Source organism: Drosophila subpulchrella, unplaced genomic scaffold (assembly GCF_014743375.2).
Source record: "Drosophila subpulchrella strain 33 F10 #4 breed RU33 unplaced genomic scaffold, RU_Dsub_v1.1 Primary Assembly Seq59, whole genome shotgun sequence".
Classification (NCBI taxonomy): Eukaryota; Metazoa; Arthropoda; class Insecta; order Diptera; family Drosophilidae; genus Drosophila; species Drosophila subpulchrella.
The window spans coordinates 256625-283588 of record NW_023665695.1 but is presented as its reverse complement, the minus strand read 5'-3'; the positions used below and the strand labels follow the sequence as shown (position 1 = coordinate 283588).

Below are 26964 nucleotides of genomic sequence, written 5' to 3'. Positions count from 1 at the left end.
TTCAGTGCCGGCTACGGTGCCGACCGTACCTATAGGTACAGTAGGTACCGATTCTGGCTCTCAGCTTAGTGTGGTTCAATCTGCTGCTGGGGGACGTAAGAAACTGTCAGTTGTTCCTCATAGGAAGCAATTATTTGTTTCTAGATTCACCCCAGATACTACATCTGAGGATGTTTTGGAATTTATACGTGAAAAATTCCCATCCGAGAATATTTCAGTTGAACAATTTCGATTTTCATACGCTCGTAGTATATCCTCTTTTAAAATATTTGCACCGCCTGATGTGTTTAAGGTACTACTTTCTGAAAGCTTTTGGCTTAATGATGATTTAGTAATAAAAGAATTTGTTCCCAATAAACCGAGAACAAATAACAGACCCTCCACTGCGCCAAAAAACTAAAAAGTTTATTTTTGGCTTATCAAAATTTTAGGGGACTAAATATGAAGCTACCCAAGCTTTATGCTGACTCCTCTGCATTTACTGCAGATATTTTGGCTTTTACGGAAACTTGGCTGAAACCAGAGATATCTGACTCTGAAGTTCTGTCAAATAACTTTAATGCCTATAGGACCGATCGCTCCTCACGTAGGGGAGGCGGTGGGCTGATTGCCGTTACCACTAGCCTCACATCTAAAATAATTTACTTTGATACCCATAACGAAATTGAATTTATTAGTGTGAAAGTTTCCTTGCAATCCATATCTATTTTTGTAACATGTTCCTATATTCCACCTGGCTCAGATTTAATAATTTATGAGCACCATCTGTCTGCCATAAAATCTGTCCTATCCCTTCTTTCTAACAGAGACCTTTTGATTGTTTTGGGTGACTTTAATCTCCCTGATATCTCTTGGTCTTCTCCTACTGACTCACATGTTGCTATACCTCTATCCGCCCATGATTTTGTAGATGGTCTTCTAGAATTATCGTTACAGCAAGTAAGCTTTCTACGGAATTCATTAAATAGACAACTAGATCTCGTGTTTGTTTCACACCCGTCTGAAGTCACGGTATCTAGAATTGACGCTCTTGTTGTACCTGAAGACCGATATCATCCAACAATGGAATTGACAATCTGCCTCCCATCCGTTGATACCCTCTCTCCTTTAGTTCCTCAAACTAGAATGAGATGTTTTCGAAAATGTGACTATAAAAAACTTAACGATATGATTTCTCAATATAATTGGACAGACTTGTACAATTGTATGGATATTGAAAGTGCCACTGAACTCTTCTATATAGTGTTAAATACTTTTTTTAATGAATGCGTTCCTGATAGGCTTCCTTCAAAGCTGAACAGGCCTCCTTGGTTTACCAATGCGCTTCAAAGACTTAAAAACCTTAAAACAAACACCTATAAAAATTATAAAAAATCGGGTAAGCCATCTGATTTTTCGAAATATGTGGTGGCTCGATCGGACTTTAATGTTCTCAATAGTCATTGCTATTCTATGTATTTAAGTCGATGTAAATTCGAATTTTCAAATGATCCGAAGCAGTTTTATAACTTTGTTAATGCCAAGCGTAAGTCGTCGGCATTGCCTTCATCTGTACGTTTTAACTCAATGGAGGCATCGACGGATTCTGAAATTGCTGATTTATTTGCCGAGTTTTTCCAAACTACTTATAGTTCGGTTGCTTGGTCAAATTCTAACTACCCTAATCCTTTAAATAGGGCAAACTGTATTTTTACCCCTGAAATTACGGAAAGTTCTCTCATAAGAGACTTAGCAACAACAACTCCAACTTATTCTCCCGGTCCAGATGGACTCCCCGGGTGTGTGCTTAAGTTTTGTGCGTCAACCATATGTAAACCGATTCTTAAACTTTTTAAATTGTCTATTTCATTATCAGTTTTTCCTACTATCTGGAAGGACTCTTTTATCATTCCACTTCACAAAAAGGGTGCGAAGGCGGATGCCCAGAATTATAGAGGTATTTCCAAATTGTCGGCAATTCCTAAAGCATTTGAACGTTTTATTACTTCTCATTTGCAACATTTATGTTCCTCGCTAATATCACCGTGTCAGCATGGTTTTGTTAAGCGAAGATCGACCACCACCAACCTTCTTGAATTGTCATCTATTGTAATAAATGGATTTAAGAAAAAAATGCAGACTGACGTTATATATACAGATTTTAGTAAGGCCTTTGACTCTGTCAACCACTCTCTTCTATTATTCAAATTAAATCAGCTTGGGTTTCCATGTAAGCTATTAACTTGGATTTCAAGTTATTTGAACGGTAGGACTCAGAGGGTTATATTCAAGAACGCTGTTTCAAAATTGATCTACGTGACATCTGGAGTGCCTCAGGGTAGTCATTTGGGTCCTTTGCTGTTTACTTTGTTTATTAACGATCTTCCCTCTACCATAAAACATTCTCGTGTACTAATGTATGCTGATGATGTTAAGCTTTGTTTATCATATATCGATATAGCGACGGGTTCCAACTTACAGACAGATATTGATTGTTTTCAGGGATGGTGTGAGTATAACCTTTTAAATTTGAACTGCCTTAAATGCAACGTTATGACTTTTTATAGGGGTACTCCTACTTTTGTTAGTTACTCTCTTCAAAATACGTCACTCGACCGTATATATTCCGTTAATGACTTAGGCGTTCTTCTGGACCCAAAACTTAAATTTGACTGCCACATAATGTCCACTGTCAACAAGGCCATGAGTGTTCTTGGGTTTATAAAGCGTTGGTCAAAAGAATTTGATGACCCTTATACAACCAAATTATTATTTACCTCCCTTGTCCGTCCCATTTTGGAATATTGTTCTTCGGTTTGGAGTCCACAATATCAAGTGCACATTGACCGTATTGAGTCGGTACAAAAAAAATTTCTTCTTTTTGCCCTTCGTAGTTTGAACTGGGATCAAAACGTAAGGCTACCTTCCTATCAGAGTAGATTACTATTGCTTAATTTACCTACACTTGTAAATCGTAGAACAATGCTTGGTACTATTTTTATGCAAAATCTTATTAGAGGTGATATTGATTCTGTAGAACTTGTAAACCGCCTAACTTTCAATGTCCCTGCTAGACTAACACGAAATTATTATCCCCTAAATTTGCCACGATGTACATCAAATTTTTGTCTGCACGAGCCCTTTCGCGTTCTATGTAATAATTATAACAATCTTTACCATTTAATTTGCACATCATCTTCTATCCCGGTATTAAAAACTAATATTTTAACTCATTTGCTTCATTCTTAGTTGCTTCTTTTATTTTCATTTGTGTCCCGTCCCTATTTGTTTTTTGTATCTTCCTCGCGAACTCGCATTTTTGCCCAAATTTATAGAAGGGCCCCGCGCGTAACAAGCACGTGCTTGGTGTCGTTGGGCCACTTGTTTGTACTGCTCGTAGTGCATCAACGTCCATCATATATGTATAAGTATTCTTTACCTTTCTAATTTTAAAGATTTCAGTTGTATACTTTGGTGTATACCCTTTCTCAAAGACATATTTATATTTACTGATACGAACGTGGTCCCCTTTACGGAATTTACTTGCAACAAATATTTTCAGGTGATTATACGATGTTTGTAATATTTGTTTTTCATTGGATGAATTGACATTACTTGGACTCATTTTTATTGTCCTATGCACTCTATTATTATATTTATTAATTAATTGTTTATACAAATCTATCCACTTAGATTTTCCATTGAAACTAAACTCACGCCACATTAATTCTTTAAGAGTTCTATTGAAACGTTCAACTATTGATGCTTTTAGATTACTGAAGGTTGAATAATGATTTATCATATAACTTTTCATTAATACCTTAAATTCGGAATTAAAGAATTCAGTGACATCATCAGTTTGCAGTTTTTTTGGTGTTCCATGACCCGACTTAAATATTCTCTCCATGGCTTGGGAAACATCATTTGCATTTTTTGATTTTAATGCCTCACCCCAAGCATATTTCGAAAATGTGTCTATAACAGTCAACAAATATCGGTACCCATCATTAGATTTTGAAATCTGCTTGCCATAGATCGTTTATACCCCTTGTAATCACTCGTCTTCGTTGAAAGTTTTTTCAAGATGGTCCGTGCAACTCATTTACGATTTCTCGCTTAATCATATTCTTCTAATTGGCTGAAAAGCGACCCCTTCTAACTCAATTGCGGTTTTTTTTGGTAATGATATCGGTTTGGTTACATATTTAAATATATAGTCCTCAATGGTTTTAATCTTTTCCAGAATTGGGGCAAAAATTTGGTCAGCGCTGTCTGCCCTCTTCAGTTCAATTTTATTTTCTAAGCTTGAAATTTTTGTGAGTCGCCGATTAAATCGTCTCCCAACTTTCCGAAGATCTCATCAGTATATTGTTTCGTTGCTAGATCACTGTTGTCTAAAGGCTTAGATCCGTTTTTGATACGTTTATTTTGAGCACTTAGATTACCGTCCTCATCGATGAACAATCCCTCAGTAGAATTAACACGTCTTTTCAAATTTTCTGGTCGTTCCTTATCAACAGAAAAATGTCCAAACTTGTCGACAGACATGATGTTTATAAATGTAAAACATATTTACCCTTCCTATTTATACCCATTAAAATATAATCATTTCTTCACGCAATTCCTCTAATATTGAAAAAATTTCGTTATTGTGGCTAGTGTTACCTGCTCCTTTTGATGCTACTAAAATTTCCAATCGTTCGACTAACTCATTTACATCATTCCAATATACATAGTTTGGATTTGATTTCTGAAGAGTCATGTAACCAAAACCTGTTTTTGAGCGAAGTGGAGTAGACGTTGTAGGACTGAAATCTTTGTCTATCAACTTCTTAATAATATGGCTATATTTGTATGCTCGTGTACCCTTGATTCTGTTATTAGGTTTAAAGCCAACTCTATGTATATTCGTTTCTAAAATAATTTTTTTATACATTTTCAAGTCTTGATCATCATAGTTTTCAGGTTTACTAAGAAAAATTAGAGAGTACAGACCAGGAGTCAGATCACAACTCATTCTACTAGAAAATTTTATTTTATTATCTTTAATTTTTAATTCTTTATCTCCCAATGTTAATGAATTGATTGCACTTTTTTTAGGTCCATAACCTTTATCCAACACATTTCCTCTGGTCAAATTACTGATATTAAAATCATAATTATAACTAGTGTTATTATATTCTAGCTCTGCATCCACACCCATATCGGACTCTCCTGTATACATTGCTAAAGGTGTTATCCCTTCTTCTTCACTTTTTTCCGTCTCCATTTTCTCATCTTCTATATCTTCCTCTATATTCGTCTGTGAAAAGAATTTATTATAGGAATCACTATCATCGAAAGACCTTGGTGGATTTATGTTTCGATTAGACTGCAGATCTTTCTCATTAGTTGTAAAGTAGAAATCGTCAAGCTCTCTCTCATCATCACCGTATTTTTTATTTTGCTTCATTTACTTTTATACTATCTTTTACATTAGAAATCTTTTGTTTTTTATTTTTTCATGTAAGGGTTCAGTAATAGGTTTAAAAGTTTCCTCCAATTGTAAATTCGTCTGATTTTTGACTTGTTTGAGATCATCGAATTTTCGCTTCAAAGAAAATCTAGCTTTGTAGTATATTTTACAAACTTTATAGGTGAAAGATTTAAAATTCCCGAAATTCATGTCGTCACTCCTCAGTTACTAAGCAAATACTGTTTATGGAACGCTAAATCTGTAATATTTATATACCAATTCCGAATAAAAAAAGATTCGATACATTACCGTCATAATATTTAAAAAAGTGTATTTATTGTTATATTCTTAAAATCTCAATCTTTTTAATGATTACTGACTTATTTCTAAAATACAAATTGTCATTACTTTTATAAATATTATATTTTCCATCAACCATTTCATTGATGATATCATCTTAAAGAGAGGTGTACCCTTCCGGCATGTACAGAATGTGCTCCTCCAACTCGAGAGCAATAGATTCTCCAACCTTTGTTGTTTTGCGCTCCGCCTTGAGGATCGGGAATCTTACATTTTCAGGCATCCTTGTCTTCGATAGCAGTGTCTTTTTATTAAATTTATTGAACTCTTTAATTACAATGTTCATCTGGTTTTCCTGATTCATGATGGTTGTTGAGGTTTTTGGACTTGGTACAGTTGTTCCACGTTGTATTTAGCTGTATTTTGATGTTTACTACCTGTTTAGCGGTCGTTCAGTACTTCTTTCGTAGTTGCTTACTACTTGCTTTAGCTGGTTAATAGCTGTTATTAGATGGTTATTATCTGTTTAGTAGCTGTTAACTAGTTGTTATAAGCTGGTCACCAGCTGTTTTGAGATGTTATGAGCAGTTGTATTTTTTTTTTTTTTTTAAGAGTGATTAAAAATTCTTGTCCTCTAGATGACTATCGATGTGAAGTAAAAACTTAAACTGTGAATTTGAACGCGTGCAGGTCCACTTTTTATACTATACAGAGTTCAAACATACACTTACCCATACATTGATTTTCAACCCCCCAAATGTAAATTAACCATTTGAATATACCGGTTTTGACTCCACATCTTCTACGAAAGAAAGTAGAAAAGCGAGGCACAGGTGTCCACAGTTGTACGTATAGAAGTCTTGAACTCTATCGTAGTTGTATTGTATTTTATGTCCCAAGTATTTCACAACTTCTTTAGGTGGCTGAAGACTTACAAACCTACCGAAATAACGTATATTATTCTTATTTTTATTATATGCAACCCAATGTGTACCACTTGATCGTAAATTATCTAGGTTTACTCCCGACTTTTTGGTGCTTCTGGGATTAGAATTCTCATAAACACCCCTCTAAAATGTGGGATATATTTCTTAGCAAAATGTATAATGTCGATATTTGATAGTGGTCTATTGGGTAGCAGAGAAATTAGTTTTCTCGCTTCTTAATTCCTTTCCCCTTACTATAGGGCTTAAGAAGGAAACCATAACCCTTTTTATAGGGCTTGAGCTATTATCCTTCTCCTACAGCAACACTTTCAATTTTCCTGTTGTGACGTTTCTTCTCGTCCATATCTTCTTTAGCCATTCTCGCATTGTTAATTGTTTTTGCAATTGCTGCACTAACACTTGCTAAACTACCAAGAGCGCTGAGGGCTGTCAAGATCGGCACGATTGGTAGAAAACCTCCAATTTTGGGTACATTAATTACACGAGGTACTTTAACAGTTTTGAATGAATTGATTTGCGTGCAACTTTTATTGCACTCATATTGTCTAATGGTTTTTGTTTTTTTAATGTCTTAGTAGCAACATTAATAACAGTCGAAAGGTTTGTCTTCTTCAATTTATTCTTCATTATCATTTTCCTCCCTTTCTTTTCAGTTTTATTCAATCCCATACCAAATTTTTTCTTGCCTTTCATTATATTTGTAACGAAGTGTAACAGGCTGGCTATTATATATTGTAACAGGCGTGCTAGTTTATATGCAATACACTAGTTCTAAGTATTATATTGGTAAACTCAAAGTTATATGAACAGGGCAGAGTATATGAATCTGCTCTGGTCACACTAATCGATCCTCGAAAGAGGAGATGCTCTCTCGAGAGAACCTGACAACGGGGGTTGAAAAGAGAGTTGCCTGCGAGCAGCGAGTTAGTTCTAACCGATAGTGCGAATTAAGAAGACCTAAAACTAAAAACTTATTTAACTCCTTAATTTGCCGACAACTGGATCCAAGGCCGAATTTTTTTCGCGACTTAGCAGAGTTCCGCCGGAAAATCGGGGAGTCGTCCCGCAAGTCGATCAGGAAGTCGGAGAAATTGTGGACACGGTGACTACAGACTCGGAAGACGAAAATATTGAGTCACAAGGTCCGATGGAGCCGATTTGTGGCTTAGAGGCCATGGACAAGTTGCACTTGGAAATCGAGAAGGCCCAGAAATTCTAGAATTTAGTTCAGCCAGTGGCGCCAAAAGCCACAATTCGCAGAATTTTACGAAGTCGGACGGCAGCGCAAGCAAGAGTTCGGAGAATTCCAAAAACGCGCATGAACGAGATGGCAAGGCAAGCAGCGGCTCGGAGAATTCCGAGAACGAGCAAGAACGAGATGGCAAGGCAAGCAGCGGTTCGGAGAATTCTGAGAACGGGCAAGAACGAGTTACAGTGCTTTGAGAATCCTGGAAGGATGCTTTGAGCTTTCGCTGACATAATGCTGCCAACAAGGGTTGCTGGGAGCAACAAGATGCAGTCTTCAAAAACCGATCCGGCGAGCAAGGAGACGCGTTGCTACAACTGCAACGGAAAGGGGCATTGGGCTAGAGAGTGCGCCAAACCGAAGATAACACCAGGGACGTGCTCGGATGTGGAGCTACCGATCATTTCATCAACGGATGTCCTCAAAATAAGAACCAAGATGTAAGGTGGTTTAAAATTTTTGGTATTGAAAACCCTAACCAGCCAATTGTTACAGAATGCCTAATAGATTCAGGAAGCCCAGTATCGCTAGAAATATTAAATTAGATCCACAAAATGAGACTTACTTCGTATTAAACAAAACCTTATTGAAACGCGAAGGAAAAATATTATGTTTTATAATGAAAAAAGAAATAAAATTTTTTTTAATTTAATTGTTGTGGCTTACGGATCTATGGGTTGTAATATTGTGCTGGGTAGAGATTTTATGAAAGCCTGTGATTTGGATATTAATTTAGAGACTTTAAATATAATAACTGTAGAGAGTACTGAGACCCAAGATAATAGAAAAATTGGGTCAATTTATAAGGTGCTTGCAATTTAACAAAAGAATTGGAGTATGAACGAAATCAAAAGTTAGGAAATGAGATGTTAGAGGATAAAATAATAGGTAGTGAAATATTAAGAAATGAAAAGTTAGGGAATGAGATGTTAGGGTATGAAAAGGTAGGTGGTGAAAAATTGGAAAGTGAAATTTTAGAAGAAACTTTAGAAAGAAAAATTTTAAAAGTAGAAAAGGAAACAATTTTTGATAGTTGTGAACAACAGATGATGGAAATAAATATAGTAGAAGATTCGGAAAAAGAAAGTGTCTATAATATTGGTGAACAAGTTAGCTATATGGATCGAAAGATGTTAATTGAATTAGTGGAAAAAAGGTATGTCCAGGTAAAGCGACCTGAAAATCCGAATATTAAATGTGAAATGAACATCGCGTTGAAAAATTCAAAGTCATTTAGTTGTGTACCTAGAAGACTTTCGTACAGTGAAAAGGAAGCGTTGCAGAAAATGTTAGATGAATATATTAAGGATGGCATTATTCAAGCTAGCAGATCGGAGTATTCCTCTCCGATTTTATTAGTAAAAAAGAAATCGGGAGATCTTAGACTGTGCATAGATCTTAGACGCTTAAATAAGATCATGGCCAAGGATAATTATCCGATTCCCTTAATTGATGACCTCTTAGATAAATTAGTGGGAACATCAGTATTTACGAAATTAGATCTTAAAAATGGTTACTTTCATGTGTTTGTTAAGCCCCGAAGGGGCTTAAGACTTCTCCACAAGTATTTCAAAGATTCGTCAACGATATATTTCCGGATATGATAAGACAGGACAAGGTTGCTGTGTATGTGGACGACATTTTGGTCGCCAGTAGGAATATAGAAGAACACTTCGAAATATTAGCAGAAGTATTTAAGAGGTTAGTGGAAAATAAGTTAGAATTGGGAATGGACATATGCAAATTTTTACAAGCCAAGGTCAAATATTTGGGGTTTTTGATTTCATGCGATGGAATCAAAGCTGATGATAGGGGTTTAGAAGCCATACAAAATTTTCCAACTACGACTAAAGTACAAGTAGTCCAAAGTTTTTTGGGGCTCTGCTCTTATTTCCGCCGTTTTATTAAAGACTTTTCAATAATAGCGAAACTCTTATACGATTTAGTGAAAAAAGATAGGGTATTTAAGTTTGAGGAAGATGAATTAAATTGTTTTTCAAATTTGAAAGCGAAAATGATGGAAGCGCCCGTTTTAGCTATATACGATCACAGAGACGAAGTTGAGTTACACTGCGATGCCAGTGCTTTAGGGTTTGGGGCGGTACTTCTTCAACGAAAAGCAGACAAGAAGTTGCATCTTATATTCTTTTTTTCAAAAAGGTCAACAACTACAGAAGCGAAATGCCACAGCTTTGAGCTGGAAACTTTAGCCATTATTTACGCATTAAGAAGATTTAGGATCTACTTACAGGGCAAGCGGTTCAAAATTGTAACGGACTGCAACTCCCTTACGTTAACGCTTAATAAAATTGATTTCAATCCAAGAATAGCAAGGTGGGCTTTAGAGCTTCAGGAGTTTGCTTACGACTTAAAGCATAGGGCAGATAGTCAAATGCAACACGTGGATGCACTGAGTCGTTGCAATAACATAATGGTAATCGAACACATTTGAAACTAATTTAATAATTTGCCAATCAAAGGATGATAAAATACAAGAGATTAGGAATATTTTAGAAAATAGTGAGCACAAATGGTTTGAAATGAGGAATGGTGTTATATACAGGAAAAGTAATGACAAGAGGATTTTATTTTATGTGCCGAATCGGATGGAGGATCATGTTTTATATAAGTATCATGACGAATTAGGCCACATAGGAAGGGACAAAATGAAAGAAGCAATTGGCAAAAGCTACTGGTTTCCAAACATGAAGAGTAAAGTTTCTGATCATGTTCAAAATTGTTTGAAGTGTATAGCATATTCTCCGAAGATAGGCAAAGATGATGGATACTTGCACAATATCCCAAAGGTTTACAAAATTTGTTAACCTGTATACGACCAAAACAACGAATGCGAAAGAGGCAGTAAATGCATTGACAGATTACTTTCGAGCTTATAGCTGGCCCAAATGTGTTATTTCAGATCGCGGAAGCTGCTTTACTTCGACAGATTTTGCTAAATTTATGGAGGAAAATAACATAAAGCATATTAAAATTGCAACGGGATCGCCACAGGCCAACGGCCAAGTTAAGCGAATCAATAGAAGCTTATGACCTATGATAGCGAAGTTAGCGGAACCAGAGAATGGTTTACATTTGGATAATGTCATTGAAAAAGTAGAGTATTCGATGAATAATACAAGTCACAATAGTATTAAGCAGAGGCCTAGAGAAACGCTGTTTGACATAACTTAAAGAGGGAAAGTTTGTGATGAGTTAAAAGAAAGATTAGAGGAGAGTAGTTATGAAATAGAGGTTAGGAAAACGTTAGAAGATATTAGGAAAGAAGCTGAAAAAACACAAGCACATTCGCAGAGGAAAAATGAAGTATACTACAATGCGAGAAACATTAAATTCTAATGGGTATAACTAGGAAGTGCAAATATGTTTTACATTTATAAACATCATGTCTGTAGAAAAGATTGGACATTTTTCTGTTGAAAAGGAACGATCAGAAAATTTGAAAAGACGTGTTATGTCTACTAAGGGATTGTTTATCGATGAATGCTTAAGTTAAACGTATCAAAACCTGAGAACATCGGAAAGATGGAAGAAGATTTAAGAAAAATAATAACTCAAAATGTCGACTCACGAAAATGTCAAGCTTAGAAAATAAAATTGAATTGTACAAACCATTGTACCAAATTTTTATCAAATTTCTGGAAAAGATTAAAAGCATTGAGGACTATATATTTAAATATGGAACAAAACCGATATCATTACCGAAAAAACCACAATTGAGTTAGAACGTGTGCCTTTCAGCCTATTCGAAGAATATGATTAACCGAGAACTCGTTAATGAGTTGCACGGACCATCTCGATGCACGACCAACTTTCAACGAAGACGAGTGAATTCAAGGGGTATAAGCCGTATAAACAAACTGATGATGGCACTGAATACTTTAATTCAAAATTTTAGGTATTAATGAAAAGTTATAGAATAAATCATTATTAAATTATTATTATTATCTAAAAGCATCAATAGCTGAACGTTTCAATAGAACTCTTAAAGAATTAATGTGGCGTGAGTTTAGTTTCGATGAAAAATATGAGTGGATTAATATGTATAGATGTGGTCAAAAGTATTTTCACAAAACAAAAGTTAAATTAAATTAAAGGTAATTTGAATGATACAATACTTTTCTTAACCCATTCAGTACTTATGGAAAAGGACAAATTTGTGTGAAAATCAAATTTTTAAAATTTTTTCCTCGTCTTGAAAATTTAAATTTTTTGATGCAAAAAGTTTTTTCAAACAAAAATAATAGTAACTGCAAAAATAAATTTTTCAAAAATCATTTTGCTTATATTTTTTATGATTTTTTTAAGGTGACAATGTCGGAAAAAATTTGTATGAAAAAATAAAAATATGGCTCAAATTCATGTTTGTAAACATTTTCTTCTTCAGTCCTAATTTCTCTTTATATGATTCTTTACAGTGAGGTTCTTAACAACTACAGTAATTTCATCGAGCCGGCTCTTAATTGTATTTTTCTGATTGGTTCAGGCTATCATTTATTAATTGTGCCAGCTCATTGAAACGCTGGTTTAATAATTCCTTTAAATTAGGGGATGGTGTATCGGACGATCTGGTTTTATGCCTGAGATCATATCCAAAACATTCTCGCACACGTTTAGAAGATGGTGGAACTTAAAGATCTCATATCCTTAAGTTTAAGTTTAATGCTACCTTAGCTTGCAATCACAAGCTTTGCCGACAGAATGCCTTATTGACGGTAGCGTAACTGATGTGGCAACCTTGTACTCTTTTAGACTCCGAAAATGCTGCTGCACAGATTGTAGCTCACTTGAGGTGCACACTTAACTTCACTGGTTGCTTATGTCAACAACTTTTCAATTACTGACATACAGCGATAACTTTGTTTATCAGCACTAGGGGCAAGCCTTGAAATTGTATTAAAATCTTAGTCTAATTTTATTATTAAAATATAAGTGTCTTTAAATATTTAATTTTGAAAGAATAGATTTCAGAGAAATAAATAATAAAGAAAAGACATTAAAAGTAGGCCCTGGCGAATAGTATTTGGTTACGTTATACAAACGAAGTCAATCTTAAAAAACCTGAAAAAATGTTGACTGAAAATTACGTTTTTTCAGCCAAATCATAATACTTGTGCTTCCTAATATACCGAAAAGTATACGTAACAAAAGTTTCAAGGAAATCACAAATGTAAACAAGACGAGGAAGAACGCTATAGTCGAGTACCTCGACTAACAGATACCTGTTACTCAGCTTAAGGGACCAAAGGGAAATGGAGATATGCTAGCAGCAAAGCGAGATTGAAATGCGCCACCTACCCGCGATCTCAATATATGGTTATGTGGACGGAAGACAGATTTAGCGTTATGGGCGTTAGAGTGGGCGTGGCAAATTTTTTTTGGGTCAATCGATAGGTATTGACGAGACTAATACATTTCAATTAAAGTTGTTTTCTAGCAAGAAAATTGTGGGCGCCACAGGCTTAGGCGGCTTGTGTGCTTTAGAGTGGGCGTAGCCTATTCGCGTAACAAGTTTGTGCTGCGGTCAAGGCTACGGAATCTAAATCTGAAATTTCAATTCCCTATCTTTGATAGTTTCCAAGATATTCGCGTTCATATCTACGATTTCTTAAAGTTTGTGCGCGGTTTGTAGACTTTAAAGTGGGCGTGGTGACCGAATGACTCCGTGGTAATATAATTGGATGACGCCCTTAAAATCCAGAGAAGAATTCCTTAGCCGGCCATCAACTCTAAGAAGCCCAAATTGGTCAATGAATGGCGAAAGAGATGCGAGCGAGCTAGAGGAGTAAACCATTCCCTTTGACTGCAATGATTTGATGTCATCCCATAAATGTGAGCGCTGGACAAGACGAAGCAACAGCAGAGTACCGCCTTGAAGGTCAGACACCGTGAGCGTAGGGCGCCGGATGCGATTACTAAACTTATAGACGTATCCAAAAATTTTTTGAAGGGCCACAAAGGAATTGGCAAACTTTGAACTGGAAACTATGTCTTCGTATGGAGATTTTTTTCTACGCCAACAAATAACCTCTACCTTGAAGCAAACATCAAACCAATAGAAAATAGAACCGAATACCTAAAAACAAAATCAATCCACATTATTCTTCAGGCCAAAGACACTCCGCCCAACCGAATCATACAACGGATCTCCAAAAACAAAAATAAACAAGGATGAACGCTATAGTCGAGTACCTCGACTATCAGATATCATGAAAAATTGTGGGCGCCACAGGCTTGGGCGGTTTGTGGGCGTGGCATATTCGCGTAACAAACTTTGCGCTGCGTACAAGGCTACGGAATCTAAATCTGAGATCCCAATTCTCTATCTTTGATAGTTTCCCACGTTCATACATACGATTTTTTGAAGTTTGTGGGCGGTTGGTGGGCGTTAAAGTGGGTGTGGCAAATTTTTTTTGGGTCAATCAATAGGTATTGATGAGAACAATACATTTCAGTTTAAATTTTTATTCTAGCATCAAAACTGTAGGAGCCACAGTTTTGGGCGGTTTGTGGGCGTTATAATGCGCTGCGCAAGAAGCTCAGGAATCTTCATAGCAAATCCCAACCTTCTAGCTTTTGTAGTTTCCGACGGACAGACAGACGAACATGGCTAGATCGACTCGGCTAGTGATCCTGATCAAGAATATAAATATATAATTTATATACATTGCTCAGATGAGGAAAGGGATATAATAATTATTAATAGTATAATAATAAATGTCTGCGTGGCTTTTTATATTCTTTTCTTGTTGTAGTATTCTTTTTCCTACTTCTTTTCCTTTTGATCCCATCTCTTTTCTCAATTTGGGAAAAAGCAGATTTTGGTTTTGACGCTGTTTCTGCGAATTGAATGACGTATTGGAAAACGATTGACTTCTCGTTTTCGTTTCTTTATCCCGTTGATATATAATTTTAGCAAGAAAACATTTTACCAAATCAAATTTGCTATTCACTGTGTAGGTCATTAATATAATACACATTTTTTTTCTCAAAAATGTACACACAATTAATGCGAATGCATAACAAGAGTATATACATATAAGTTAACACCGGCCAAACGCCCCCTTCCCTTCACCCCCTCTCGACCCCGATACCGGACACCGCATCTCTCTCATCACCCCTCTCGAACACCCGCAAACTACGGCCCATTGCCCTCACCCCTCTCGGCCACCCAGCAACACCAAAACATTCGAGTGGCTACAATTTCAAGTGGCAACAAAAGCTGATGAAAATGGTTATGGTACGGATGTACAACAAACAAATGTTAGAGAAATTGATGCAAATGCTGAGAAAATGCTATTGATGAGAGAATCTAATGGTTAGAAGGAAGAAGACGAAGAAGTCAAGACGAAGAATTCAACCAAAGGGAAGGAACCGCGATGAGACAGATCTTAACTAGGGGAGAATCCTACCCCTCTGGCCATGTCTGGCCATAACTGGCGCCCGAACAGTGTTCACTTTCTCGCGAAAGTGGGACAAAAAGAACCCCCTAAATTCAAAAAATGAAAAAGAAAAAAATTAAAAATGTTAGCTTTAAAAGCTAAACAAAAACTTAAAGGAAAATGTCTTTTTTAATATTACAAAAAATGTGGTGTTGTGCGTGTGTTTGAAAAGTAAAAAATTTATACAAAAAACGAAAATAAGGGAATTTGTGCGAAACACAACTACCCGCCGCGGTGGGGGTGCTGTCGTCCAGAGCTGGCACTCCCCACGGGCGCAAAAAAAACTTTGATTAATTGAATGTGATGGTAAACCTGCCTGTGGCGCGGCATATTCGCGGGCACAAAATACCATATAACAAAAACAAGCAATAATCCGCTGCGGCGATAAGTCCATATCAATGGGTAACTTATTCGCGAGCGTAAAAAAAATTGCAAATCTAAAAAAATAAATACAGATAACCGCTGCGGCAATTAATTTGCGAGCGGAAATCTATTAAAAATGTCTTCGAGACCAATAAAGTAAAAAAAATAAAATATACAAAAAGTTCTCGCGTGTGTGTGTGGCAACCTGCTGGAAACGCTAATGGATGTGGAATGCATTCAAGTAAGCTGCCCAGTGGATTGTGTGGCAACCGTACCTTAGTAGGCGAAACGCCAAAAAGGACAAATACGGACCACCGCGCCGATAAACACAATACACAAAAAGGAAAAACAAAGAAAATATTTAAAATAAAGAAAAAAACGCACAACCCACAAAACGATGAGTCCCATACAATTTTTTTAATAAACCGAAAGAAAGAAACAAATTCTAATTAAAATTTAATTTCAGACTAATAACCCTGTAAGCAGCGAATACGGAATACAATCAAAACACAAACAAGACAAGGAGGAAAATAATAAGGGTGAGTGAAACGTTTTCGCATAAATTTCCCTTATAATATTATTATTCCCAAAAAGAGAACAAAAAAATAAATTTTCAAAAAACTGTTGCTTATTTCCCCACGTCGACCCAAAATAAAAATAAACTCTTGAAATCCCAATAAATTAAGCACTTGAAACTATCGATATTAAAAATGGAGGAAATGAAGGAGTTACTAAACCGACTTGACTCCACCATTGCGGCCCTAACCACTCAGATGGTGGGCATGAAAGACGAGGTTAAGAAAATAGGGAATAGGGTGAGAACTTTAGAAACCGACTTCGAACAGCGCAACCCCATAGCGGATATACCGCTACCATTAACGCGTCCGCGTACGGAGTATGAATTAAAGGAATCTTCGACCGTACCGGATTGCGTAAGGGAGTTACTAACTTTCGCGAGTGATTCCGAGAAGTACATTTCTTGGATCAATAGGGCACAGTCCATAATTAACGACTATGAGGTCATTCGGGAGAAACTCCTTTATAGATCAGTCCTTATCCAAATTAGGCAAAAAATTAGGGGCAACGCCGACATGGCGCGCAATGCCTACAATGTACGGGATGACGACTGGACTGAAATCAAACGAGTATTGGCACTACACATCGCCGATAAAAGCGATGTCGGTACGCTAGAGTTCGAGCTAACACAAATTACCCAGGGAAACCAAAAGGTGGAAGATTTTTACCTTAGAATTAAAAATCACGTCTCGCTAATAATGAATAAAATTAAAAGCATGAATTACTCTTCGGAGATAACGAACGCTTTCCTTGCCGGACAAAGGGACAAGGCTCTTAATGCCTTTATTAGGGGGTTAAACGGCGAGGCTTCCAGGCTTCTAATAATCCGTAAACCTGCGGACGTCCACGAAGCTTATTCTATTTGCCTCGATCTACAGAAAATGGAGCCGAGGAACCCTACGTCAAGGGCGCCTCTATTTAAACTGACGTTCAACCAAACATATCAGAACTATAGACCATCTAATCCACCGAGGTTCCCCCAGACCTATCAGTTTAACAATAGGGCCCAAACTAGTTCAAGGCACAACTTTGCTCCAAGTGGAAGCGTGCAGGGCCCTCCAAGATTCCAGGGGGCCAGACCAGCGATTAAACAAGAATCAAACCAGTCAGGTCAAGGCTATAGGACAAATTTTAACTCACGTCAAGGAGAGGCCGGCGGCATCAAGAGAAGCCCGAGCGCTAACTCTAATTTAAATCCCTTCCGTAAAGCCCAAAGGCTTTACCATATTCAATCCACACCATCATCAAACCCCACTCCCAATGAATACTATGAACGACATCCCAATAACGAGGTAGAAGAACTGGAGGTCTCATCCCAAGGGATAGAGCATTGTTCTCCCTTAGAGGAGGTAGGGTGTATTTTTTGACCGACGCCTCTCTAGCATACCATACATAGAATATGAAACTAAAACAAGGTCGGAAAAAATCTTTCACAAATCACACTTAAAGAATTAAAAAATTTTTTGAAACGAACCTACAACTAAAGAAAATCTAACTATTCGACATATGTGGTAGGGGAGACTAGCAACAGAATATCTTAACTCTTTACAAACATTCATCTAAAAACCATAAAGGAAAATGCGTACTGAACGTTTCACTAACTTTTACCCTTCCCCAAACACAAACAAAAAAACCATTTAATATCTTCACAAATATAATTGAGAAAAACCTAGTCTAAGATACACACTTATTGATATGAAAAATATAAACCCCTCAGAAAAGGGGAACAATAAATTCCTTTAGTAATAGCTATACACAAATAAGAATAAATACGCAAATAATAACAATACGAAAATAATAATAATACACACACAGAAAAACACCAGCACGAACACTAAGATTAAGAGAAATAGACAATTTAATTATAAGAATCTACAATTTCATGTACATTTAATCCTCTTCTGACGCTACAAGCGCGTCTACCATCTACGTGGCGGCAACCCTCCATATTTTCAAATATGATGCACCGGTTGTCCCCTTACAACAAGGTACCGTCTGGAGGACCAATGGCGTCTTCAAACTGGCTCACGTCATCAATCTAGGCCGCATGCAGCAACTCATCGACCAGGTAGCAAACGAGGCTATGATAATCACAGATCAACATATTGGCGCCTTGGTTGGCCACTATCTGCAACACGCTTCGGAAGGAATCTCGGGCATGGATAGCGCACCAACACGGAGACAACGCTCAATCGATTGACTAGGATCAGCCTGGAAGTGGGTCGCGGGATCACCGGACAAATCGGATTGGAATGCCATCTTGAAAGAGGAGGACAGCTTGGCAAGGAACAACAACCAGCAGATTCGAATCAACACGACGAAATCAACATGATATTGGCAGAGGTGGACAGCCTTCCTTATCAAAACGTCGTGGAGGCAGTCGAATTTTCCAGACCTACAATCCTTACAAACGGGACTACTCTTTTGTACATCCTAGCGATGCCCAAGGTAGTGGACAGGAAGTACCGATTTATGAGGATCTACCCAACGACATCCGACGGTAAACAAGTTGTGCTAAAATATACCACACTGTCAATGGACAGCCTGGAAACATACGCCCCTCTCGGAAATTGTGTATCCATTGGTAACACAACAGTCTGCCGAGAAAAGGACCTGCTTAAATTGGAGAAGGACAGTTGCATACCCAGACTGTTGAAAGGAGGCCAAGCCGAATGCGACTACTTGAGGACCAACCAGGAAACAGTGGAGCTTATCGATGACGGCACAATTTTTTTTAAAAACTTCAATGGAACAGTATCCACTCCGGTCAAGAAACACCACTTAGAAGGCTCATACGTCGTGCAGTTTGACAACGAAACGATCATAATTGGCGACCGGAACTACAGCAGCTATTCGTCAACACACCTGATGGCAATGCCAGCCGTGCTAACCCAGATAAAAACTACGGGTTATGAGCTATCACTGAAATATGTCCACGAATTCAGCATGGAGAACCTGAAAAAATTATCAGTCATGTCCAATGAGATTTTGATATCCTTCTCAGTGGAGCTAGTCATAGCTCTCTCCATCATGACAGCGGTGTATCTCGTGTGGAAAAAGATAACGTCGACCAATCCCTAAGCTGCGGGATCCGCTTGCGAACCTGGAAACGCAGGGCACCCTGGAGCCCGCAACGAAGGCCTAATAATCTGTGGGACACAGATCTTGTGGTGGGTAGGAGTTAACACCGGCCAAACGCCCCCTTCCCTTCACCCCCTCTCGACCCCGATACCGGACACCGCCTCTCTCTCATCACCCCTCTCGGCCACCCGCAAACTACGGCCCATTGCCCTCACCCCTCTCGGCCACCCAGCAACACCAAAACATTCGAGTGGCTACAATTTCAAGTGGCTACAATAATGCATCCGCTAAGTTATGGTACCAGCAGCGATGGAGCAGCAGCGATGCAGCAGCAGAGACAACGTCAGCGACGCAGCGACAGCGAAGTTAGAACGACAGCGACGCAGCGGCGGCGGCGTCAGAGCGACAGCACAGCGACAGAACGTCAGCGGGAGAAGTGCAACGGCAGCAGCGCGACAATGCAAGAGCGCTGACCGCCCGCTAGCTGCCTCAGCTATAGCCGCCGCTACCCCTACCCATCGCTGCGCCCTAACGGAAATGCAGCGTTAGCATATGGGACTTAGCAACGCATTGGGCAAAATACCCAAAACCGCTGCCATCGGCATCGGGTTTCCGGAGCCGCTCTGCCAACGTTATGCTGACGGGCGGTACCGTCCAAGCCAACCAGCGACTCGAGGAATGACTTTAGACTTTATTTGAATTTGTACCCCTGACCAGCCAAGACATACCAACTTGAATAATAAAACCAATTGTAACGTTTAAAAACGTTTACTGTTTTATTCTAAAGTAAAATCGTAAAATAAAATACAAAGGCTTAGAAGGAAGTCAAGACGAAGAATTCAACCAAAGGGAAGGAACCGCGATGAGACAGATCTTAACTAGGTAATATCGGGGAGAATCCTCCCCCCTCTGGCCATAACTTATATCATTACATATTGAGCGCAGAAAAAAAATTTATAAACGGCGTAAAACCTAAAACATTCAAAATGTTAGATTCAAAGACAGTGGACTCACAAAAAATAGTCATGGAAATCATTACCATTTATAATAATAATCGTTACAGTCCTGTTTGAAAATCTATTTCTGAAACTATATAAATTACAACAAGTGTCTGAGAATGAGATACCTGAGCCGCGCAAACGACTTAGAGATGATTTAACGATTTATCGATTATTATTATCGCATGAATAAAACAAATCGTAGCAACCAAAACATACATCAAAGCTCCCCCCAATAATTGTTAACCAAATATAAAACTTAATGAAATAAATACGGATTCGAAAATATGAAACCAAACCACCAACGAATTATGCAAAATAATTAATGAAATTATTTCGACAAATCGTATAAGTCGTTAGCGCAGAATAGGTCTGTACAAAAAAAACTGTGAATAAACACGCAACCATATTAGTAGTGTTTTAACCAAGCACAAACTATATTATACGAGTAAAGTGTACAAAAAAACCAGAATTCCTTAGTGAGTAATAAGAAATTTATTCTTTCCCTTTGTTTGTGCAGAAGCTGAAGATAAACCAATTTGATTTATATTTGCCACATTTCTTACTCCGATTACACTTTCAAGTTTAAGTAAGTATAGACAAAAGGAACTAAAATGCCAGAAACACATTTTTGAAAAAGTTCATCTAAATAAATATCGAAAAATATAAGTATTTTTTCGTAAGTTGGCCCAATTTTCCAAATCGTCAAGATGTGATTAGACTTTTAATATTGGTACTATTCATAAAACAATTTACAATTGTAATTAAATTGGCCGGCATCACTTCTATGGATATATGCAGCATATTGTCCTCTAATTTAAAGCCCACTTTGTCCACCAAAGCCGCACTTAACGACAATCAGGGGTGTCTTAGAAATCTCTTAATGCTGATTTCCCGTAAAATTAATTGTATTATTAATTTGGTATCATTAAGTTAATTTACGATTATGTGAAATAGACTTCTGCATGAATGCATCCAAAACGGCAAATGAATCACTTATTCTATTCTGCACAGTATATTTGGGTGTGAGTGAGTAGGGTAGAATTGTCTGTTTTGATTGACAGTGTGCTCACTCATTCCATAGTTGTACAGCTGTTGAAGAGTACAGCAAAATTGGTACATTGAGTGAAACTTCATGACTGGTACATAAATACGTCCATAGTCCTGGTATGTATGAATGTCATAGAAATAATACGATTACAAAATTTATTTGTATTTTCGTTTCGAATGTATTTATTATAAGATAAAAAATTTAGAAATGAGGAATATTTTAATGAAAACTAATTCTAAAAATTATTTTTTTTTAATTATTAATTTATGTTATTGAAGAATCTATATTTAAGTTATTAATATTGGAATGAAGAAACATTATTTTATTTACCATGTCTTCAGTGGTGGCAATTTTTTGCCGTTTTTCGTTAATTAAGTTCTTGGCAACAGAAAACACCCTTTCCGATGTTGCACTTCTCGCTAGTATCTTGCAGCTAATTTGATAAAGCAGAGGAAACGGTCTTTATTAATTGACCACCACTGCAGAACATCAAAATCTTCACTATAAGCTTTATTGCAATCCATGTTTATGCACTTATTAAAGAAAACTGCACTCATCTGCACAGTTGTACAAAGTTAACACTCAAGCGGTACAGCGTGTTAAAAAAAGATAAATATAATACTCACTCACGAAGAGTACATCTATAATACTGTCTCACTAAAAATATTGTGCTATCTTCTTCTGGCCTATAGAACACAGCACTACTGTACAAATCTGTTAAGCTACAATTGAGTACACTCATGCAGAAGTCTAATGTGAAACTACGCTTCAGTTCCAAAAAAAAAATTTTCACTTGTGAATCACCTTGTGAATCCCGTGGGACATGTCTTTTTGCACAAGTGAAGAACAAGTGACGCTCCGTATAGAAAATTGTATGGGACGTCCGCATTTTCACAAGTGAAAATTCAAATGAAAATTTTTCGAAGTCCCAAGGGATTTCACTGGATCCTTATACTCATTTTTCGTATGGCTTGTCACGTGCCGGTGACACGTCCCACGGGAAATCACTTGTGAAATTCAGAATATTTCCAATGAGTTTTCACTTATGAAATCACTTGCAAGTCCTTGCGGGTCCTCGGAGTCCTTGGCCAACGCTAATGAAAAAATGTATGGGCATATGATTAAAAATGTGTTTTACTTGTTTATTTGTATATTTACCTTTTAGAGCTGTGTATAAACCGTTTGTGGGATTTTTTTTGCCACAAAACATATCATCATCCACCTTCGGCTAACGGAACCTATTGAATACCTACCTTCATACCTTCAACATCTTAAACTTTATGTAGCACTTACCTGACTTTATTATATTGATTATCTCTGTTGCACATAATTAAAATGGATGCTTTCCTTTCAATTACTCAAACAGAATGCACCAAGTCTTCTTCTCACCCCTTTACTTGATTTCTTTTGTTTTCTCTTCGCTGTTGGCGCGTGCCACTGCACCTTTACCCTTTTTTAAGCGACTATAGAGTTTTTACTTCTTGAGTAAAAAATACAATATGAATTTTTCTTAAATGTTAATACTGTAAACATATGTGAATATATACTAAATAGTATTAAGTGTGAACATTGTGAACATATGTGAATATATACTAAATAGTATTAAGTGTGAACATTGTACACATGTGTGAATATATACTAAATAGTATTAAGTGTGAAAATAATGTTATGCATTGTATTTTAGTGTGTACTTTCTATAATGTAACTTAATATTAAGCATCGATAAGATAACAGATATCGATTACATGGTGAACTCGATTGTAGAGATAAATATGCCACTTGTAATTGAAGAAGAAGAGAGAGCACGCGAAACGTTAAAAGTAGGGATGCAAAAACATCGATAGTGAGTACATCGATGTTTTCAACATCGATGTTTGTAAGCATCGATATATCGCTAAAACATCGAAATTTCGCGAAAACATCGAAATTTTGCTAAAACCTCGAAATTTCGCTAAAAACATCGAAATTTTCTTCAATTTATGAATATATACCATAAAACCCTCCAAATATTAATTAAAATATTGTTTTTATGAAACTTATTATAAACTTATATTTATTAAAACAAAACAACAACAATATTTTCAGAAACAAATAAAAAAGCATAATCTTAATACATATTTTAACGAAATCATAAAGAAAAATGGAATCACATTATTTCAGTTCAGTTCACTTCAGTTCAGTTCAGTTCAGTTCAGTTCAGTTCTTACTTATCTTACTTATCTAATCGATATCTATATCTTAACTAATAATCCACTGGTTTTTCTGTAAAAACAACAGCATGTTCAAAGTTTTAGGTTTAAGTCGAGATCTCTTTTCGTCCGCGATTTGTCCTGCCTTGCTGAAAGTCCTTTCCGAGTCAGTAGATGTCGCAGGTATACATAAATATTTTAACGCGCACTGCGCAAGATTGCTGAATTGAACTTCATTAACCTGTAAGAAAATAGGGTTATTCAAGAAGAAATGTAAAATATTAAAAAATTTACCCTCCAGTATTCGAGCGGATCTATTTTCTGATGCGCATTCTGTTGCTCGAAATATTGCCGCATTTCGATTATTGCATCGGATCTCCAAGTTCGGCCGGTTCCTCATTTGGACATTGGTTCTGCACATCTTTGAAGACGAAAGTCAAGTCATTTTCCAACGCTGCTACTGCTTGTTCTGCATTCATCGGATTGTAAAATCCTTCCTTTTTAAATCTTGGATCGAGAATCGTTGTCATCCTCGTAGCAGTTCTAGATTCATAGGGGTAAAGTCTGCTTCTCAACTGATTTGTTAAAAACAAGCAAGTGTCAGCCCCTACACTCGTCTTCATTTGCGGCTTAAGCGTATCCATTTGAATTAAAAGGCCCTGCACTGTGGGTATTATTAAGGATACCGTTACTTTTTTGGCAGCTGACGTATTCACTGTTGCCGTTTCAAATGGCTCTAAAACGGTGCAGATGTCTTGAATGATAGAAAATTGTTCCTCACTTAACGGTAGTGGCGCCTTCAAAGATTTTAGTAAAACTCCGCAAACTGCCTCTCGAACGAGTAAAATTCTCTTTAGCATATAGAATGCACTATTCCAACGAGTAGGCACTTCCTGTATTAGGTTTAACGGCTTTTCAACGCCTTGTGCAGCTCTTAGTTTGGCATACGCAATCGCACTGCTTTTAAAATAAGTGACAATGCTCTTAACGCTTTTTAAAACATCTTGCACATCATTTAGGGCAAGCGTGCTTTGAACAATTAAATTTAATGAATGGGCAAAACAACCCAGGTGCTTTTTTTGCAAATTCTCACAGGCCTTTTTCATAGAAGCTGCGTTGTCCGTTACAATAGTTACCACTTTATTAAAAATGTCAAAGTCCATGCAAATTGCTTTTATAGTTCCTGCAATATTGTCACTGCAGTGATTGGTTTGGTCTAATAACGGCTGTGTGGCTAGAACAACCGTTTTTAGCTCGAAATTTTCAATAAAGTGGCACGTCAACGTTAGGTAACTGGCGTTTGAACGAGACGTCCAACAATCCGTTGTTAATGAGCAATATTGGACCGTACTCAGCTTACCCTTTAATTTGGATAGCGCTTCTTCATAAAGATTTTTTGTGACCACATTCTGCAATGTAGTACGGCTGGGCAAAATGTACTTTGGATCGAGTAATTTTATAAAATTTTTAAACCCATTGTCGTCTACTATGCTGAACGGCTGAATATCTGACGACACCATTTTAGCGAGACATTTATCAAGTTCAATCTTTCTGGATGATTTTGGGTCGTACGCATCAGATCGTAAAACAAAATTGTCCATTTTCATTGCGTTTTCTGTACTTACTGATACTTTCAATGGATGAAGGCGCCTTAGATGATCGGATAAATTTGTTGTATTGCCGGAAGTTTTATACTCCTTTCCGCAAAACCGACATTTGGCAAACATTTTGTTCTTGCACCTCTCAAAATATTTCCATACATCTGATCCGGTTTTCTTGCGTTTTCTACAATCTGGGGGCTCAAAGCCAAATTCCAAATCATCATTTTCCAAAATAGCAGCACACGCAGGAGCTGAGGACGAAGCAGCAGAGGACCAAGCAGCAGACGTAGAAGAAGCAGACAACGAAGCAGCAGACGTAGAAGGAGCAGACGTAGAAGCAGCAGACGTAGAAGGAGCAGACCACGAAGCAGCAGACGTTGGAGTAGACGACGAAGCAGCACATGTTGGAGCAGACGACGAAGCAGCAGACGTTGGAGCAGACGACGAAGCAGCAGACGTTGGAGCAGACGTTGGAGCAGACGACGAAGCAGCAGACGTTGGAGCAGACGACGAAGCAGCAGACACGTGGTCTAAAACGCAATACAGTGTTAAAATTATGAAATAACAACTGCTGCGACTGGAACTTACTTGTTATGTGCAGAAACCTGTCCATTGTGCCGAGAGGAACCGCCCTAATATGTTTTACCTGTATCAAACTGTAACAATACTTAATAAAATGGAAAAATGTGCACTTTTTCCCAATTTACGTACCACTTGCTTTGCGTGTGTATCTCTTAGTGATAACATCGATGTTCGAAAAAAAGCATCGATACATCGCTGTTTTAAAAAACATCGATAGTATCGATAGTGACATCGATGTTTTTGCATCCCTAGTTAAAAGAAAAGAAATAAAATCATTAAATTAAAAAGCATCATTTACAATTCAGGTGTGGGGTGATTGTCCATAGATTTTACATATACTACCCATGTTGTATTCTGATATATTGAAGCAATCAAAGGAAGAGTTATTACAGCTATTGAGAGCCAACGAAGTGCATTTTGACGTCGGGGCTTCCATGCACCAATTGCGCATTGCGGCACTTTGTTCAAAATGAGCGACAAGCATGAGGCTGGCCCGGATGACGAACATGTTCAGGCAGCTGCAAGCAAAATCGGATCTCAAGATCAAGCTGCGGGAGGCGAAACCGACTTACAAGACAAGATAGCCCATGCAGAACCTCTTGTGCAGCACGTGGCTCAGATTGGACTGGATAAGCGCACGTTTCGATAGGATCTGGCTGATGTTTGTCAAGGAGTAGCGGGACTTCAAGCAACGCTACGCGACATGGAACGGAACCAAGTTGTTACAAAAATGGGCGCAATCTTTTCACGGGTTGATATCGCAGATATAATGGCGGTAGTGGAGCCTTTTTCGGGAGAGGATGGCATTCCTGTCAAATTATGGATTGAAGAGTTTGAAACTGCATGTGCAGTGTTGGGAGCACCACTCAATCGCTATTGGTTATATGCGAGGCGTCTTCTTATTGGACCAGCAAAAAGTTACTTCGCTTATCAAGGTGCTGCTGATTGCAAACTCAGATGATGGATGTTTTTGAACTTAAAAACACAAAACTGGAGATATGTGAGCAGCTCAGACGCCTTAAGAAAAAAACTGATGAAAACAAGCTGAGTTGAAAGATCGTTATTTAATTTAGCATATTGTTGGCGGATTAAACGATACGAGTGGTATTACTGCGTCACTTTATTTTTGCGAGAGT

At 37.5% G+C, this 26964-nt stretch overlaps 1 protein-coding gene across 2 annotated transcripts; it reads right to left on the bottom strand.

Moving 5' to 3' along the window:
* Positions 1–23516: 23516 nt before the first annotated feature.
* On the bottom strand, positions 23517–26538 carry LOC119562556. 2 transcript variants are annotated; one of them, XM_037875760.1, is made up of 5 exons: positions 26401–26538; positions 26171–26346; positions 25958–26076; positions 25893–25902; positions 23517–23886 (listed from the first exon to the last, which is right to left on the bottom strand). In XM_037875760.1, the coding sequence occupies exons 1-5, from the start codon at positions 26415–26417 to the stop codon at positions 23882–23884; spliced, it is 327 nt and encodes a 108-aa protein (XP_037731688.1). In that variant the 5' UTR covers positions 26418–26538; the 3' UTR covers positions 23517–23881. The 2 variants fall into 2 exon arrangements, 1 of the variants encoding a protein (XP_037731688.1); XR_005221884.1 differs by lacking the exons at positions 26171–26346; positions 26401–26538 and adding an exon at positions 23940–25776 and having other exon boundaries at positions 23534–23886; positions 25835–25902; positions 25958–26042.
* Between the last annotated feature and the right edge of the window lie 426 nt (positions 26539–26964).